This window comes from Ochotona princeps, chromosome 11 (genome assembly GCF_030435755.1).
Source record: "Ochotona princeps isolate mOchPri1 chromosome 11, mOchPri1.hap1, whole genome shotgun sequence".
Lineage (NCBI taxonomy): Eukaryota > Metazoa > Chordata > Mammalia > Lagomorpha > Ochotonidae > Ochotona > Ochotona princeps.
The window spans coordinates 5,609,725-5,625,140 of record NC_080842.1 but is presented as its reverse complement, the minus strand read 5'-3'; the positions used below and the strand labels follow the sequence as shown (position 1 = coordinate 5,625,140).

The 15,416-nt window shown below is 40.7% G+C and overlaps 1 protein-coding gene across 3 annotated transcripts in view; it reads right to left on the bottom strand.

Moving 5' to 3' along the window:
* Window positions 1-15,416, bottom strand: part of ADAM18 (ADAM metallopeptidase domain 18) — an 83,022-nt gene that overhangs the window by 10,757 nt on the left and 56,849 nt on the right. For all 3 annotated transcript variants that reach the window (XM_058669785.1, XM_058669786.1, XM_058669787.1), the window contains 4 exons: window positions 15,230-15,332; window positions 13,118-13,307; window positions 6,487-6,567; window positions 3,098-3,212 (listed from right to left, as the gene is read on the bottom strand). In XM_058669785.1, coding sequence (XP_058525768.1) covers window positions 3,098-3,212; window positions 6,487-6,567; window positions 13,118-13,307; window positions 15,230-15,332 — 489 coding nt within the window. The remainder of the gene's footprint in view (window positions 1-3,097; window positions 3,213-6,486; window positions 6,568-13,117; window positions 13,308-15,229; window positions 15,333-15,416) is intronic.

Below are 15,416 nucleotides of genomic sequence, written 5' to 3'. Positions count from 1 at the left end.
CACGTTCAAGGCGAGGACTTTAGCTGCTGAACTGTCACAGCATGCTCTGATCTTTTCTATGAAGGTTAATGACTTCAGATGTTACAACATATTTTGATGTTATGCCTTTCTAAATGCTGCTTTTGATGGATTTCACCACTTTTAATAGGCAGTATTTCATTTTCATCTAATGAAGACTGTTTCTCCTGAGACTTCTTAACCCTGATGTCACTGGTGAGAGTTTGATTTCATCTCTAACCTCGGAGGTTTACAGTCATCTTTTGTTAACTGTTTTCTACTTCAATTCTCTTTTGTTCTTAGACTTTACATTATAAGGTTTCAGCTCTTTAAAGTACATCATAAGCCAATGGCACAGTCTACTGATGTTCCACGTGATCCGGAGAGTGAGGACTCACATTCTGGTGTCAGACGGACTATTCTCCAAATGTCCATGAAGACGACAGTTTCCCGGTCTCCTAAAGCAGTTCATTCTTCACGATGTCCAGAAGTGCAGTGGATGGTAAGCCCTGTCGCCTGAAGCGGTGACAGCAAAAGCAATGACTTGCACCGATTGCCTTCCCTCGGCTGAGCTGTCCTATTGGTGGATTTGGGTTGACAGAGATTGACTCACCATCAGGCAAGTGAAAAACAGACCAACATTCTTGGTCATTGAACCTGCGTGTCTTTGGTGGACCTCCAGAGTAGAGTTAGGGCTTGTTTTCACTGTTTCTGTCTACCTGTTAGTTGCTTTCTGGGGTAAAAAGGTTTGTTGAGTTCCTTCTACATGTTGCCAGATACTAGCAGTGTTGCAGGAAAAGCTTACAATTTTTAAAGATTTTTGCTAGCTTTCAACAACCTAGTTTATCTTAGGTATAAATGTGTCTGTAACCATTCTTCCTGAGGTTCACATAGATTTTTTTTAGATTAAAGGTTTTGTTTTTTCACTTCATTCAGGAAATCTAAGGACTTTTTTTTTCCAAGTAACTTCTCTATACATTGTCTCTTCTGCTTTCCACCTAGATCTCCAGTACCTATGGACAAGAACAGCTGAAATTAACTCAGAAATCAGCATTTCATTTTTATGTGTTCCTGTTTTTATCAAGGATCATGGTCCTTCCTAATGACAAATATTGGAAACACCTTTTTAGTGCTATTTATTTTTATTTTCTTTCTTTCAAAGAACATCAATCTTAGACATTATGTGTATAAAATAGTATTGTTTCCTTAAGTTGTTCTTAGTTCTCTGATCTCATGGAGCATAATTCTACTATTGCCAGTGTTGTTTTTAAAAGAGAGATTCATCTATCCGTTTGAAAATCAGAATTATAGAGAAAGAGGTAGAGACAAAGAAAGGAAGAAGATCTGATTGATTCTTTTGATGGCCACAACAGCCAGGACTGGATTAGAAGGAAGCCAGAAGCTGGGAAGGGGACCAAGTACCTGGGCCGTCCTCTGCTGCTTTTCCCAGCCCCTTAGAGGGGAGCTGGAACGGAAGTGCAGCACTGAGACACAAACCAACGCTTATCCGGGATGCTGGTGTTATAGATGGCTGGTTTACCCACTGCATCTATTGCCCGTCCCATGAATTCTTTCTCTCACCTGAACTAGCTGTAAAGGAAGGACTACTGATCTGTGATATCCTTAGCGAGTTAGAATTTCTTATGAAATTGTCGCACAAATTCCCCCACAAAAAACTGAACCTCTATCTGTTAAAAAAAATTCACTGACTTCTTGCTTGTTCCATCTTGTGAAATTCTTACTTTAAACAATGCAAAATAATAATGATTCTTATAGTTATAAAACAATTATATATAAAATATATTATATAATATATAAATTTATAATAAATGCACAAAAATATAATAAATAAAATTATATATATATGTTAAGATAATATAAAGTTAAAATTCACTATATTATTATTATTGTTGTTGTTATTACTATTCTAGAAATCAGAGTTGTGGAGCCAAGACATTGGCGGGCCATACTACCTCCACACACTCCAGCTAGTGTTTCCAACATTCCTTCTAATATTTTTCAGTTTCTGATCACTCTGGGTGTTCGTTGATTTATAGTAACCTAATTCCAACAGGGACCCCTGCATTTTACAACACCCTTCTTCGCCGTGTCTGTGTGTCTGCCTCATTGCAAGGACATCAGACGTAGTGGCTTAACAGCCCTCGCATCCTCATTGACTTGTTACATCTGTGATAACTTGATTGTCTAATAAGGTCACATTTTTCAGGTATTGGAATTTAGGACTGTAACATATCATTTTGAATTTTTAGCTTTTTTATGGTACCTGTAATCATTCTTCCCCACATACTTCATGCAGTTGGTCTTTGGGCCTTGCTCATTGGTGCTTACAAATAATGATACTATGTAGAAACTTATGTCCCTTTCCTTTCATTGTCCGCTTCAGGTTCTTGGAGTTAAGGCTGTTGTTCTCCAAGCGATTTATATTCACTGAGACTCAGATAAACCACGTCTGAGATTGTGGACAAGACGGACCTTCAGAAATGTGAATACCCACTAGTACCATCTTTGTAGAGGGGGTCAGTGAACGACTGAGTTTAGCTGTAGCGGGTGATGGTGTCTCCACTCGCTGACGAACTCTGCTGTTTTCTGGTGAAAGTGTTGCATTTTGCCCCATTTCTTCAGGGTTTATTCAGAATGAGCATGACGCCCTACAGTTACTTTTCAAAAACTTACAAAATTGCTAATCAGTTAAAATCCACAATAGTTTGTATTCTCCACTATGTTCTAACATATATTCTGTGGCTTTGATTGAAATTTAACAAAATCGTATTTACATCAGGTCATTTAATTAAGCCGATTAAATTTGGATGTCTCAGTGAAGAAAGCTCATTACAAGTAATTGGGGACAGCAACTAAATGTATCTCTCAAGCAGTCTTGGGGATGACACAGGAAATCCTGGAAAAGTTGGCTCAGAGGAACATCTCCTGAATTAGTTCCAGGAGAGAAGCTAGGATGGGAACTGTCCCTGTGCTGCTAAACGTGCATCATGAGATATGTCAAATGCTCAGCTTATATAAATAAAAACTCTTCCAAAATCTCTCTCTCTCGCTCTCTCTCACACACACACAATTTCCTCACCAGAGCGAAGAACATTTCCATCATCAACACTGCCCCCTAGTGAACCAATCTGAACTTCACAGTTTGGAGGCCTGTAGCCAGGAAAGCATTGACAATTTCCAAAATTATTACATATCTGAAACAGAAAAATATAAAATCGTGTAAACATAACAAATCATCACATCTGATACACATATCTGAATTTTAAAGAATAGCTATTTTTTCCTAGAATTCACATGTATATGTAATATGGGAAAAGATAGTCAAGGGGTAAAATCACTACCTACAAAAACAGATGTCTAGCCTCTTTGCTAGTTTTAATAAACACTTTTCTTGACTCAGTTCATTAATAGGTAGGTTCAATAAAATTATGGCCTTTATATTCACAGAGGTGAACGTATCATGTTTTTCACAAACATCAGTTCATTCATTTTGGAAGCAGTTGCTATCACTATTTTGACATGCATGCACTTTTAATTTTGTTCTTAGAAACAAACCCAGGCAGTGGAGCCATCCTCTGCTCCCTTCCAGGATGTGTGGGAGGAGGAAGCCGCATTGGGAACAGAGGCAGGAAATGACCCTGGCTGTAGGATATGAACACTCAATCAGAGGCTTAATCCACTGCACCACAACGCCCATTTCTCAGATTCTGCAAGTAGGCTTTTCTGCATGAATGCCAATCAAAAAGCAAAACAAAACAAAAAACCGGAGAAACAACAAAACTGCCCAGTGTACAATTAACAACGTAGGAGCAGGAAATATAGAAAAGCAAAGCAACATGATGCTCTTGCAAAAATCCACAATAATGTTTCACAAAGGAATCAGAAGAGTGATTGTAAATATGCTCAAAAATGTGTGTGGGAGAACACACATTATAGCCAGAAATCAAGAAAACAAGGCCCAGCATGGTAATGACTAACGTCCTCGCCTTCAATGCACCAGGATCCCATATGGACACCAGTTCTAATATTGGTGGCCCCTCTTCCCATAAAGCTCCCTGCTTGCAGCCTGGGAAAGCAGTGCAGGACAGTGCAGAGCCTTGGGACCCTGCACCCATGTGCACTCTTGGCTTTGGATCAGCTCAGCTCTGGCCATTGCGGTAACTTAGGGATTGAATCAACGGATGGAAGATCTTCCTCTCTGTCACTCCTCCTCTCTGTATATCTGACTTTCCAGTAAAAATATAATAGCTATTTTATAAAAAGAAAAATAAAACAAAGCAATGCACTATAAGACTGAGAAATTATCAAGGAGATGGAGCTCTGGAACCAAAGCAGAATCTTGGTGATGAAGAGCTCAACAAGTTGAATAGCAAAAGTGTTGAAAAAAAAAAATCTCAGCAACAGATTAATGAGAGGAAAAGAAAACATATCTGAGCTTAAAGATGATTAACTCGAAATATCTGATTTGAACAGTAAGTTGATTAAAAGATATATTACTGTGAAGAAAGTATGGAAAGAACCTGCAACACATGTAGGGCACCATTAAATAAACAACTCCTTCAATTGTGGAAATCGCTGAGGAGGAAGAGAAGGGTTGGAGACACAGAAAAATTTATTCAGTAGAATAATCACTACCTGCGCCCTCCTTGTGGTGAAAGGTATGGCATAAAGGCATAGGGTGTGCACAACCCAAGTAGGGTGTGCACAACCCAAGTAGTTGTGATCAGAAAAGATGTTCCCAGGGGTCTGTGCAGTGCCGTAGCAGGCTAATCCTCCACCTTGTGGTGTTGGCATCCCATATGGGCCTCGGTCATTAACCCAGCTATTCCACTCCCAATTGATTGTGAAATAGAGTGATTCCACCTCTTTTTATGGCCTGGGAAAGTAGTGGAGGATGGCTAAAGTTCTTGGGACCCTGCACCCACATGAGTTTCACAAGAGGCTCCTGGCTGCTGCTAAGTTTAACTTTGGACTTTGTAGCCACTTAAGAAATGAACCAGCAGATGGAAGACTTTCTTTTTATCTCTTCCTTTTCTGTAAAATCTACTTTCAAATAAAGATTTATAAATCTTAAAAAAAAAATCCCTCCCTTATGATACATTTGAGGACAAATGATCAAGAGAGCGTTTGTTCCGGCAGGAGTTTTGCATTCTGGCAGGATGCCCCTCGGGATGTACTATCCCGTGTCTGTTGTGGCAGGAGTTTTGCATTCTGGCAGGATGCCCCTCGGGATGTACTATCCCGTGTCTGTTGTGGCAGGAGTTTTGCATTCTGGCAGGATGCCCCTCGGGATGTACTATCCCGTGTCTGTTGTGGCAGGAGTTTTGCATTCTGGCAGGATGCCCCTCGGGATGTACTATCCCGTGTCTGTTGTGGCAGGAGTTTTGCATTCTGGCAGGATGCCCCTCGGGATGTACTATCCCATGTCTGTTGTGGCAGGAGTTTTGCATTCTGGCAGGATGCCCCTCGGGATGTACTATCCCGTGTCTGTACAGCCTGGATTCAAGCTGCAATTTTGCTCCAGATTCCAGCATCACCGTGAGGCAAATGCCTGAGTGGCATCATATACTTGGAAGACCCACATTGGTTCCTTGTTCTTAGCTTCAGCCTGGTCCATATCAGGCTTTTGGGCAATGAACCAGTGATTAGAGACTTTTTCATGTCTATCTGTCTTTTTTTTCCCTAAAAAAAGACATATTTATTGAAAAGGTAGTTACACAGAGAGAAGGAGAAATAGAAAAAATATCTTCCATCCACTGACTTACTCCCCCAATGACCACATTGGCTTGAGATGAGCTGATCTGAACCAGGAGCCAAGAGCTTCCTCCAGGTAGGCCATTTAGGTGCCAGGCTCCAAGACTTTGGGCCATTCCTTGCTGCCCTCCCTGGCCACAAGCAGGGAGCTGGATGGGAAGCTGAGCAGCCAGGAGATGAACTGGCACCCATGTGGGATTTTGGCAATTGGAAGTTAAAGGATTAGCCAGTTAGGTCATCAGCCAGGCTCCTGTCTCTGTCTTTGGATCAATTATTAGTTTATCCTCTGTAAAACATCCTATAACCATAATTTTAATGTTTAAGTATACAAGGGAGAAAAATACATTTGTGATAGAAGTAAAACATTCAAAAGCGTAAAACATTCAATTGTTTGTGTTTAAAAACAATGCAATATTTTTAAAGTAAGTTTATCACTTTACCTCAGAAATTGGGAACACTTAATATTATGGGATGTGCTTTTAGTCCAGTTCACACTCTTGATGTAAACCCAAAGCCCGAGAAACGATTAGTTCAACTCACTTAATGGTGGTAGAATTAACTCAGCTGATTAGCATTTTATCAGGGAGCTAGACCTCAGTGTTATCATTTCGAAAGTAACAGCACACTCCCAGACATGCCTTCAATAGTGTGCATGGTTGTTCTGAATTATCTGTCGGAGTGACATGGAACTTAGAACCTCAGTACTTTACTTACTCCACTCCCTTGGCATTTTGTAGTGGCATTGCAGACAGATCCCAGTAGAGGAGCTTTAATGCAGGTTTGGTTTACACAGTACTAAAATAAAGAAACATTTTCACAATTAATCATAGATTTTATATAAATAACCTTAGCTATTTTTTATACACACATAAGTGATGCTCTTATTGAAGAACGTACTAGTATCTCCTAGATTCTGTTATAAATATCCTGGCATTCCCCAGGTGGTCCTCAAAGATAAAAGAATTGTAAATTTCCTTCTGAACTCAGGGGAGGAGCTTTCTCTGGTTCTTACTTACTTCCAGCTTTGGCTCCCCGTCCTCTCTTCCACTGACCATCAGGGTCACTCAGGACCCCAAAATTACCTCAGACAGAGAATGACTAATGCAGAAAGTTTTGAACAGACATGAAGAAGTCAGCTGGTCTATAATTGCTCAGCCTGTACCTTACTGCTCAGGCTCCCGATTTGGCTTTTCCTAGACCTCACTAGATAGGATGTAGAGTTCAGGTATTCCTCACTTGCAACGTTATTGGGGATTTTTTTCTGCTCTCCCACCTAAGACTGTTCTACTCTTCAATTGTTAACATATGGCTTGTTACAGTTAAAACAAACAAATGAACAAACCCCCTCAAAATATCCTGGCTTTCCAATAAAACAACAACAAAAAAGCAAAACAACAAACAAAAAGGCTAGCTTTTCAAAAAAAATTTGGCTTGTCATGGTTTGGCTTCTGTAATGATTGCAAGTAGTTTTGATATCAATGTTTACAAATGGTATATTAATATCTTCATCAGGGCCCGGTGGCGTGGCCTAGCGGCTAAAGTCCTCACCTTGAAAGCCCCGGGATCCCATATGGGCGCCAGTTCTAATCCCGGCAGCTCCACTTCCCATCCAGCTCCCTGTTGTGGCCTGGGAAAGCAGTTGAGGATGGCCCAATGCATTGGGACACTGCACCCGCATGGGAGACCCGGAAGAGGTTCCGGGTTCCTGGCTTCGGACTGGCGCACATCGGCCTGTTGCGGCTCACTTGGGGAGTGAATCATCGGATGGAAGATCTTCCTCTCTGTCTCTCCTCCTCTGTGCATATCTGGCTGTAATAAAATGAATAAATCTTTAAAAAAAATCTTCATCAGAGGAAGTTTCTATTATGTTAATATCATTTTTAAAAGAAAGACATACTTAGTTTTTATTTGAAAATCAGAGTTAATAGGGAGAGAGGGAGAGAGAAAGAAGAAAGCTCTTCCATCTGGTGGTTCACTCCCAAGATGGCAGCAGGGGCTGAATCAAGATCAGGCTAAGGCCAAGAGCTGGGGGCTGCATCCAGCCCTCCCATGGGGGACAGGACCCAAGACCCCGGGCCATCTTCTGCTGCTTCCACAGGCCATCAGCAGAGAGCTTGATGCAAAGTGGAGCAGCTTGAACAAAAATGGGTGCCTATATGTGAAGCCACTATCATAGTGGTGGCTTTATCTTCAATGCCACAATGTTGACCACGGTTAATATATTCTTATCAGCAATTGGCTAAATAGACACACAAATGGATAGTAACTATACAAAAAAATGTTTAAAACCAGGAATTGTTAGAAAATTCAAATCAAAACCATAAGGAGACATCATCTTTCACCTAATAGTAGTTATACCAATATTTAACGATAACACGCTTCCAATAGGAGACAGAGAAAAGGGAAATTTTATGCTCTATTGGTGGGAATGTTAATTATTATAATCATATTGTAAACAGATTGTAAGTTCATCAAAATACTACAGTACTAAGGTACCCATTAGCATTACTACTGTTCTTTCAAGAGAATAGAATTTAGAATTCTCAAAGAGGTATCAATTCATGTTCACAGTAGAAGTCACATCTGGATGAATAGATAAAGAAAATATGGTATAAACATACATCCAGTAGGATATCATTCAGCTTTCAAAAAGATTCTTGCCGCTACAGCAACATGCACAAAATAAACCACACACAAAAGAAATGCTACCTTGTTTCTCAATGTCAAACTCAGAAAGCTGAGAGTGGATGAGTGGTTGCCAGGGGCTTGGTGTGGTGGGGCAGAGGGTTGGCAGAAAAGGGGAAAGGAGAGACAAATGAGTTAAACACTATCGTGTTTCAATTACACAAGGTCTGTAACTTCCGGAGACCTGCTGTCTATCACACTTTAGACAACACTCATCTCTATAGTTAAGTGAGTGCTAAGAGGGCAGATCAAAGGTTAAGTGCTTTTGTTGGAAATTAGTAAAGGAACAAGCAATGAGTGGTTAGAGGAAACTTGGAGGTCATAGAGTTCCAGCATGGACTATGCCAATGGTTTCAAAGAGTTATAAATTATCTTCAAACTCATTGTAGTTGTACATATAATTAAGTATGACTTTGTATGTTTCAAAACTGTTTAAATAAACAGTCACATCAAAAGAAAAAGAAGCTCTTGTAGAGTGTAGAAACTATGGGAAAAATTTACAATCTTGCAAGTAGGATATATAAAGAGCCATCAGACTCAACTTTTCCAAAGGAAAGCTTACTGGAGAACAGGGAGAAGACATGGACAAACATTTGACCTAGGAAAATAATTGCAAAGAATCATGCAAAATATACAGAAAACATAAGTAACTTGACAATAATAATTGAAACTTAAAATATAAATGAGTAGGTGTATGTTTAATGAAAGTACTAAGTGCCAACAAGAATTTGGGGAGTTTGATCTCTTACAAATTCTGCCAGAAACGTAAAAGAAAACAGTTACCCTTCTCAGTTCATAGCAGTGTCTTATAGAAATAAATGTATGCCTATTATCAAACTTAAAAATCACTCTTTGGCATTAATCTTACGGAGATGTAACAATATACATTTATTGCCTCAGTTTCTGTCAGTCTTGACTTCTGGCTGTGGACTAGCTTGGTCATTCAGGTCTTGCAAAAGGCTGCAATTACATGGCTGGGGAGTTTCATTCAAAGGCTTTACCAGCTCCATTGCTTCTAAACTTGTCAGTGAATGATATGTAATCTGTTGAATTACTATTCTCAAGGGCTGATGAATGTCCAGCTGCTATTTATATACTGCTCTCCTCCATGGCGGATAAGCCATCAAAGTGAGCAATCAAAGAGATCAGAGACAGACAGAAGTGAAACCACAAAGTACTGCCTTTCTTAAACTAAAGTTGAAACCAGTATCTCATCATACTTGTCATACTGTATTTCTTAGAAACATGTCACATTTCTCCTTCACATGGTGGTGGTGGGGAACGCATATTATATAAGGCAATGACTAAGTGAGATCATTGGGAAGATTTTCCACATAGCACAATAGTTCATTATCTAGTATTGAGTCATTGTGGGCATTTCCAAAGTCTCCAAAATTCTCACTTCACTACAACATCATTTCAAAGCCAATTTCCCACTGCAACTGAGGAACCTTCATTTACATCCGTGAAACTAAAAACCCATGTCTTCCAAACACTTTCAACATGTAGGCACAGACTATCACCTGTAGACATGTAGATCCAGGAATAGGGCTGTAAGAGAAGAAGGAATCACGGCTGCTGAGAAGTACTGAACTCATTGGACACATGTTGGTCGTTCCTGGACTGGGCTTCACTGGGCCCTGTTGGTAGTCCCTGGACTGGGCTTCACTGGGTACACAGTAATTCCTGGACTGGGATTGAAGCCTTATGAATAGTCTCTTACAGATTGTGCTCTCTTTACTTTGATGTTCAAACTATTTCTGCCTTTTAAAAAAAAACTGTGATATAGGCCTGGTGGCGTGGCCTAGCAGCTAAAGTCCTCTCCGTGAACATGCCCGGGATCCCATATGGGCGCCGGTTTTGATCCCGGCGGCCCCACTTCCCATCCAGCTCCCTGCTTGAGGTCTGGGAAAGCATTGGAGGACAGCCCAAAGCTTGGAAAGCAGTCGAGGACGGCCCAAAGCTTTGGGATCCTGCACCTGTGTGGGAGACCTGGAGGAGGTTCCTGGCTCCTGGCTCCGGATCGGCACAGCACTGGCCATTGTGGTCACTTGGGGAGTGAATCATCAGACGGAAGATCTCCCTCTCTATCTCTCCTCCTCTCTGTATATATGACTCTACAATAAAAATAAATAAATCTTAAAAAAATCAGTGATAGTATGTACTTGCTATGTTAACATTCTCAACCTCCTTTCCTCTAAGAGGATTGCAAAAAGGTTCAGTAGTCTCTTTCTTATTCTCTTTGTCTCTGTCAGCATGGCTTAGAGTGAAGCTTATGAAATTTCTCAAATTAGACAAACACCATACTTATAAATACCCTCTTTAAAAGATTTTTTTTTTTTAACTTGAAAGACAGGAAGAGACTTCTATCTTGCTGTTTGATACCACAAATGGCTACAATGGCCAGAGCAGGTGCACAACAAATCTACAAGCCTGGAAATCCATCCAGATTTCCCATGTTGGTGGCATGAGACCAAACACTTGGTTATTTGCTGCTGTTTTTCCAGGTGTAACAGCAGGGAGATGAATCAGACATGGAGCAGTTGGGACCTGAGCACAGATTCCCGTGGGTTGCTGATGTCATAGGGCCCAGCTTAACCTGCTGTTCCACAAAGATATCCCTGCTTAACAAATATCTTCGAAATAAAAAATTATTTGCATATTGAGTTTCTACTGAGATAACTGAAGGACAAAGCCCTAAAGTTCTAGAGAACTCATTTTCTGCCTTGACTTGTTTTAAATGGCAATTTGGAACACTGAGTAACATTCATCTTTGATCCTTTCTCAAATCTTAACTAATGTCTCTGTGGTCTCACTCTGCTTTATCTGTGAGCCACACTTTTCCAACAGTGCTTGAAACCCATGATTTACCTTAGTATATTAAGCCAGTACTAAGAATTTTTGATATCCTAAGATCAGGGGCTACTTAGTATGTAACAATTCTCTTATTTTTGCTCTCATATTTTATCACAAGTAGCAGGAAGAAGCCAGGAGCTAGACCTCCAAGTTCTTTGCTACCTACTGTAGAAGAGAGCATGCTCGTGTTTCTGCCAACCAATATGAGGAGCCCTTGTTCCTGTTGCCACTAATCCAGCCTCATCATCTCTTGGGCCATCACTAAGAAGGTTCTCAATCTCATCTGTTGTGGGAAATTCAAGCTTTCCTGATCTGGTTTTCAGCATGCTTGGAGTCCTCACCCACTTCCTGCTCCAGTTTTCACGCCTTCATGGTTGGGCATTTATCGCAGTAGCACTGGTGAGCAAAGTCTCTACTTGGATTTCTAAGGCTGCATGACAACCTCTGGCTGCATGACAGAGTAAATGGTGTGAAAATCCACACAGCAGTTAAATGCTGGTAGGTTGGGAATCCGATGACATCTTCTCTGTGTTCTCAATTGCACAGTCTCTTTGTAAGATGTAACAGGAGTCCCGTGTGGGGCTTCCGTCTTGTCTTTGGGATTTACTCTTGTGGACCCTGGAAGAATCCAGGTCCTCATAAGCTGTTGCATTGAAGACCGTGGCTTCTCTTTGTTCTAACTGCCTCTATGATGAGAAGCCCGCAAGAAGAGCCAGTTAGAACAATGAGAAGCCACGGTCTTCAATGCTTGTGAGCGCTTTACCCCAGCCAGGCCCCGGAGAGGGCAAGAGTACACACACAGCAGAGACCACTGTCTTCTCTCACCTGCTCTTCTCAGTGTTATCCCCTAAATTTCCATATTCTGTGTGTTGCAAGACAGGCATAAAGGCCACAGCTCCAGCTGCGAAAGTACATTCCAGGATGCGGGGTCTCTGGGTATCATTTTAGAAACAGAGTACCACAGCAAGCCCATTTCCTACTTAGATTGTGATTGCTGATGTAGAAGAGAATAATGGGCTAACAGATCCACCACTTCGAGGCTAAACCTTTTTTTTCCTTCTTTTTCCTTTAACTGTAATTAACTATGTAAAGATTGTCAACAACAATACAATAAAAAGAAAAAAAATTAAAAAAAAAAACATAGCACCTCAGGGCTTAATGCTGTTTTCATGCAACATGCTGGATAATGACTACTGCTTTGAACCCCAAATCCTTACTTTGCTCTGCTTTCTTGCTATGTATTCTCATACTCCCAAGACGGTGCCACTTACCCATTTTGTCCTCCCATTTTAACTTCCTGGTTCAAGTGCTTTATGCATGAGCATTTACCAGGGTGTGAGCTTGTACGTGCACTTTAACCAAGCTTTCCTGGGTAGATAATTTACTATATTTTTCTCCCAACCTGCTCGCATGTGTCTCTTGATCACATACAGGAGCAGTAGATTTAGGAAACATCAAAATGTCAATTATGATTCTTTGTGATGCAAAAAGAAAATGGAAAACTTACTGTTAGAATTTTATGATGTAAAGCTACCAGAATTTTAAGAATGCTTTACAAATCACCTTACAGATAGTGGAATTTCATGCTTAAAACACACATGTACTTTTTCATATGAAGATTCATAAACAGTTAATACAAAAACCCATGTTATTGAGTAAGTGCACATTAATAATATTTTCAGCATCGATTATATGGGAAATAAATGCCAGCACCACGTTCAGTCGTTCAGCATAACCGCGATGATCATTATGAAACATGATATTAAGTAACAGAATTCAACATGGAAATGTTGACCCGTGTTACCATCTGAGGGCCACACATTGTGCCATCGGCCACATACACAGCATCTCTTCCGTCAGGTGTCACAGATGACCCAGCTGCTGTGGATACGCATATGTACTCGTGAGTGCTTGAAACAACTGCAGTTTCAACATCACCTTTATAATTATCTTTACTTGGAAAAATGCAAACTAATTTTCCACACAGGATATCCCTGAAAATGGAAAGTAGAATATTTGTTATAATTTTGCATTTTAATGATCCCAGTTTCCAACTAAGTATCCTATGGCTAGTCATATGGATAATTTCTTACTGAAGGCACAAAGCCACACACACACACACACACACACACACACACACACACACACACGGCATCAGCTTGCAGTGCAGACCAGTTATGAGGACCCGGATTGGTTAGCAGTGTGGAAAAATTGGAATATTTACACCAGACTCAGACTTCATTTCCCATGACAGTGTTTGGCTTTGTTCTGTAGCCCACGTTTTCTTGGGAAACTCACCATACTATAGTGCCCTCTTTAAAGTCCCTCACTTGCACGGTTTTTGGAGAATGCTGTGTGCCCTCTTGCCATATCGTGTTCATCTTGTGCTGGGACCTGTGGGAAATCTTGCATCCTATGAATGCTGTACATGGTCTGTGATAAATTGTGTGTGTGTGTGTGTGTGTGTGTGTGTGGCGAAGGTGCTGGCAGAGGATCCTCCTCTAACCTCACCTAGTTAGACACCTTCTTTCTCCTTTTTCACAGGATCACAAAGGGCAATGCTATCTTTTTAAAGATTTATTTATTTGTATTGCAAAGTCAGATATACAGAGAGGAAGAGAGACAGAAGAATTTCCATCCGATGTTTCACACCCCAAGCGGCCGCAACAGTTGGAGTTGAGCCAATCCAAAGCCAAGAGCCTCTTCCAGGTCTCCCATAAGGGTGCAGGGTCCCAAAGCATTGGGCCATCCTCAACTGCTTTCCCAGGCCACAAGCAGGGAGCTGAGTGGGAAGTGGGGCTGCCGGGATTAGAACCGGCGCCCATATGGGATTCCAGCGTGTTCAAGGTGAGAACCTTAACCACTACACTATCGTGCCGGGCCTGATGATGCTGTATTAAATCAGCCTGTGTGTGGTGCTTCTCTAAGTATTTTACATTTTGTTTCTGGCCTATGTCTTGGAGATCAAAAGACTGCCCAGTTTCTCCCTGTTAACTTGATCTCGTTGGAGTGCTTGTAATTTTCCTCTGATGCCCTTATTTCAGAGATAAAGCGGGGTCACCTGATCATCACGATTCTTTAACTTTCCACTCCCAGATAACATCCAGGAAGTTTCTGCTCCAGGACAGGAACTTCCTGTGTTGGGTTTTAGGACTCTCTTTGCTATGTGATTGACAGTGAAATTATATTCTAACAGGCCCTGTTCACATACCAGCATTTTGGAGATAAAAACAACATTTCTCTCAATATTGCTGTGCTTAAAGATAAAAGAAAATACATTCCAATCTGTCCATTAAAAAGCTCAGTTTGAATTCTTAATATAAAGCAGCTTCAATCTGTAACATCTTGTGCCTATTTCTCTTCTCTAGCACTAAGCAAAAGCCCATTTTTTTTATCCGTGTTCATCCCTTGGGTGGTATTAAACAAAAATAAGCAAGAAAACTGAATTGCAAGGATAAAAGAATACCTAAGAGCCATTTGAAAATACTGCCTTCTTTTAAAGATTGATTTATTTTTACAAAAAGACAGATCAGATTTATGGGGAAAAAAAGCAGAGAAAGATCTTGCATCTGATGGTTCACTCCCCAAATGGCCACAACGGCTGGAGCTGAGCCAATGTGAAGCCTAGAGCTGCTTCCAGGTCTCCCACGCAGGTGCAGGGTCCCAAGGTTTTGGGTCATCCTCTGCTACTTTCCCAGGCCACAAACAGGGAGCTGGAAGGAAAGTGGAGCATCTGGGACAAAAAATATGTGGGATCCCAGCATTTGCAAGTTGAGGATTTAGCAGTTGAGCCATCATGCTGGGCCCTAGAATAATTTCTTATTAAACAATTTGCTTTTCATTACTATTTTGTGTCTCTTAGCAAGAAATATATAATTTTTGCGTTTCAGAAGATAGCCATTTTGTATATACATACTTGTGTTCACAAGGTAACTGTGAATTTTTAAAGCCACAGTTTCCAGATTTATCATCCACCGAATTGACTTCTTCAAAACAGGCATAGGGAGCACCCTTAGCACCTTTAAATGGAAACATTTCAATGAGGTGATCATTCTTACATACATGTCAAAACAGGCTAATGAAACTAATTTCATAAAGAAGAA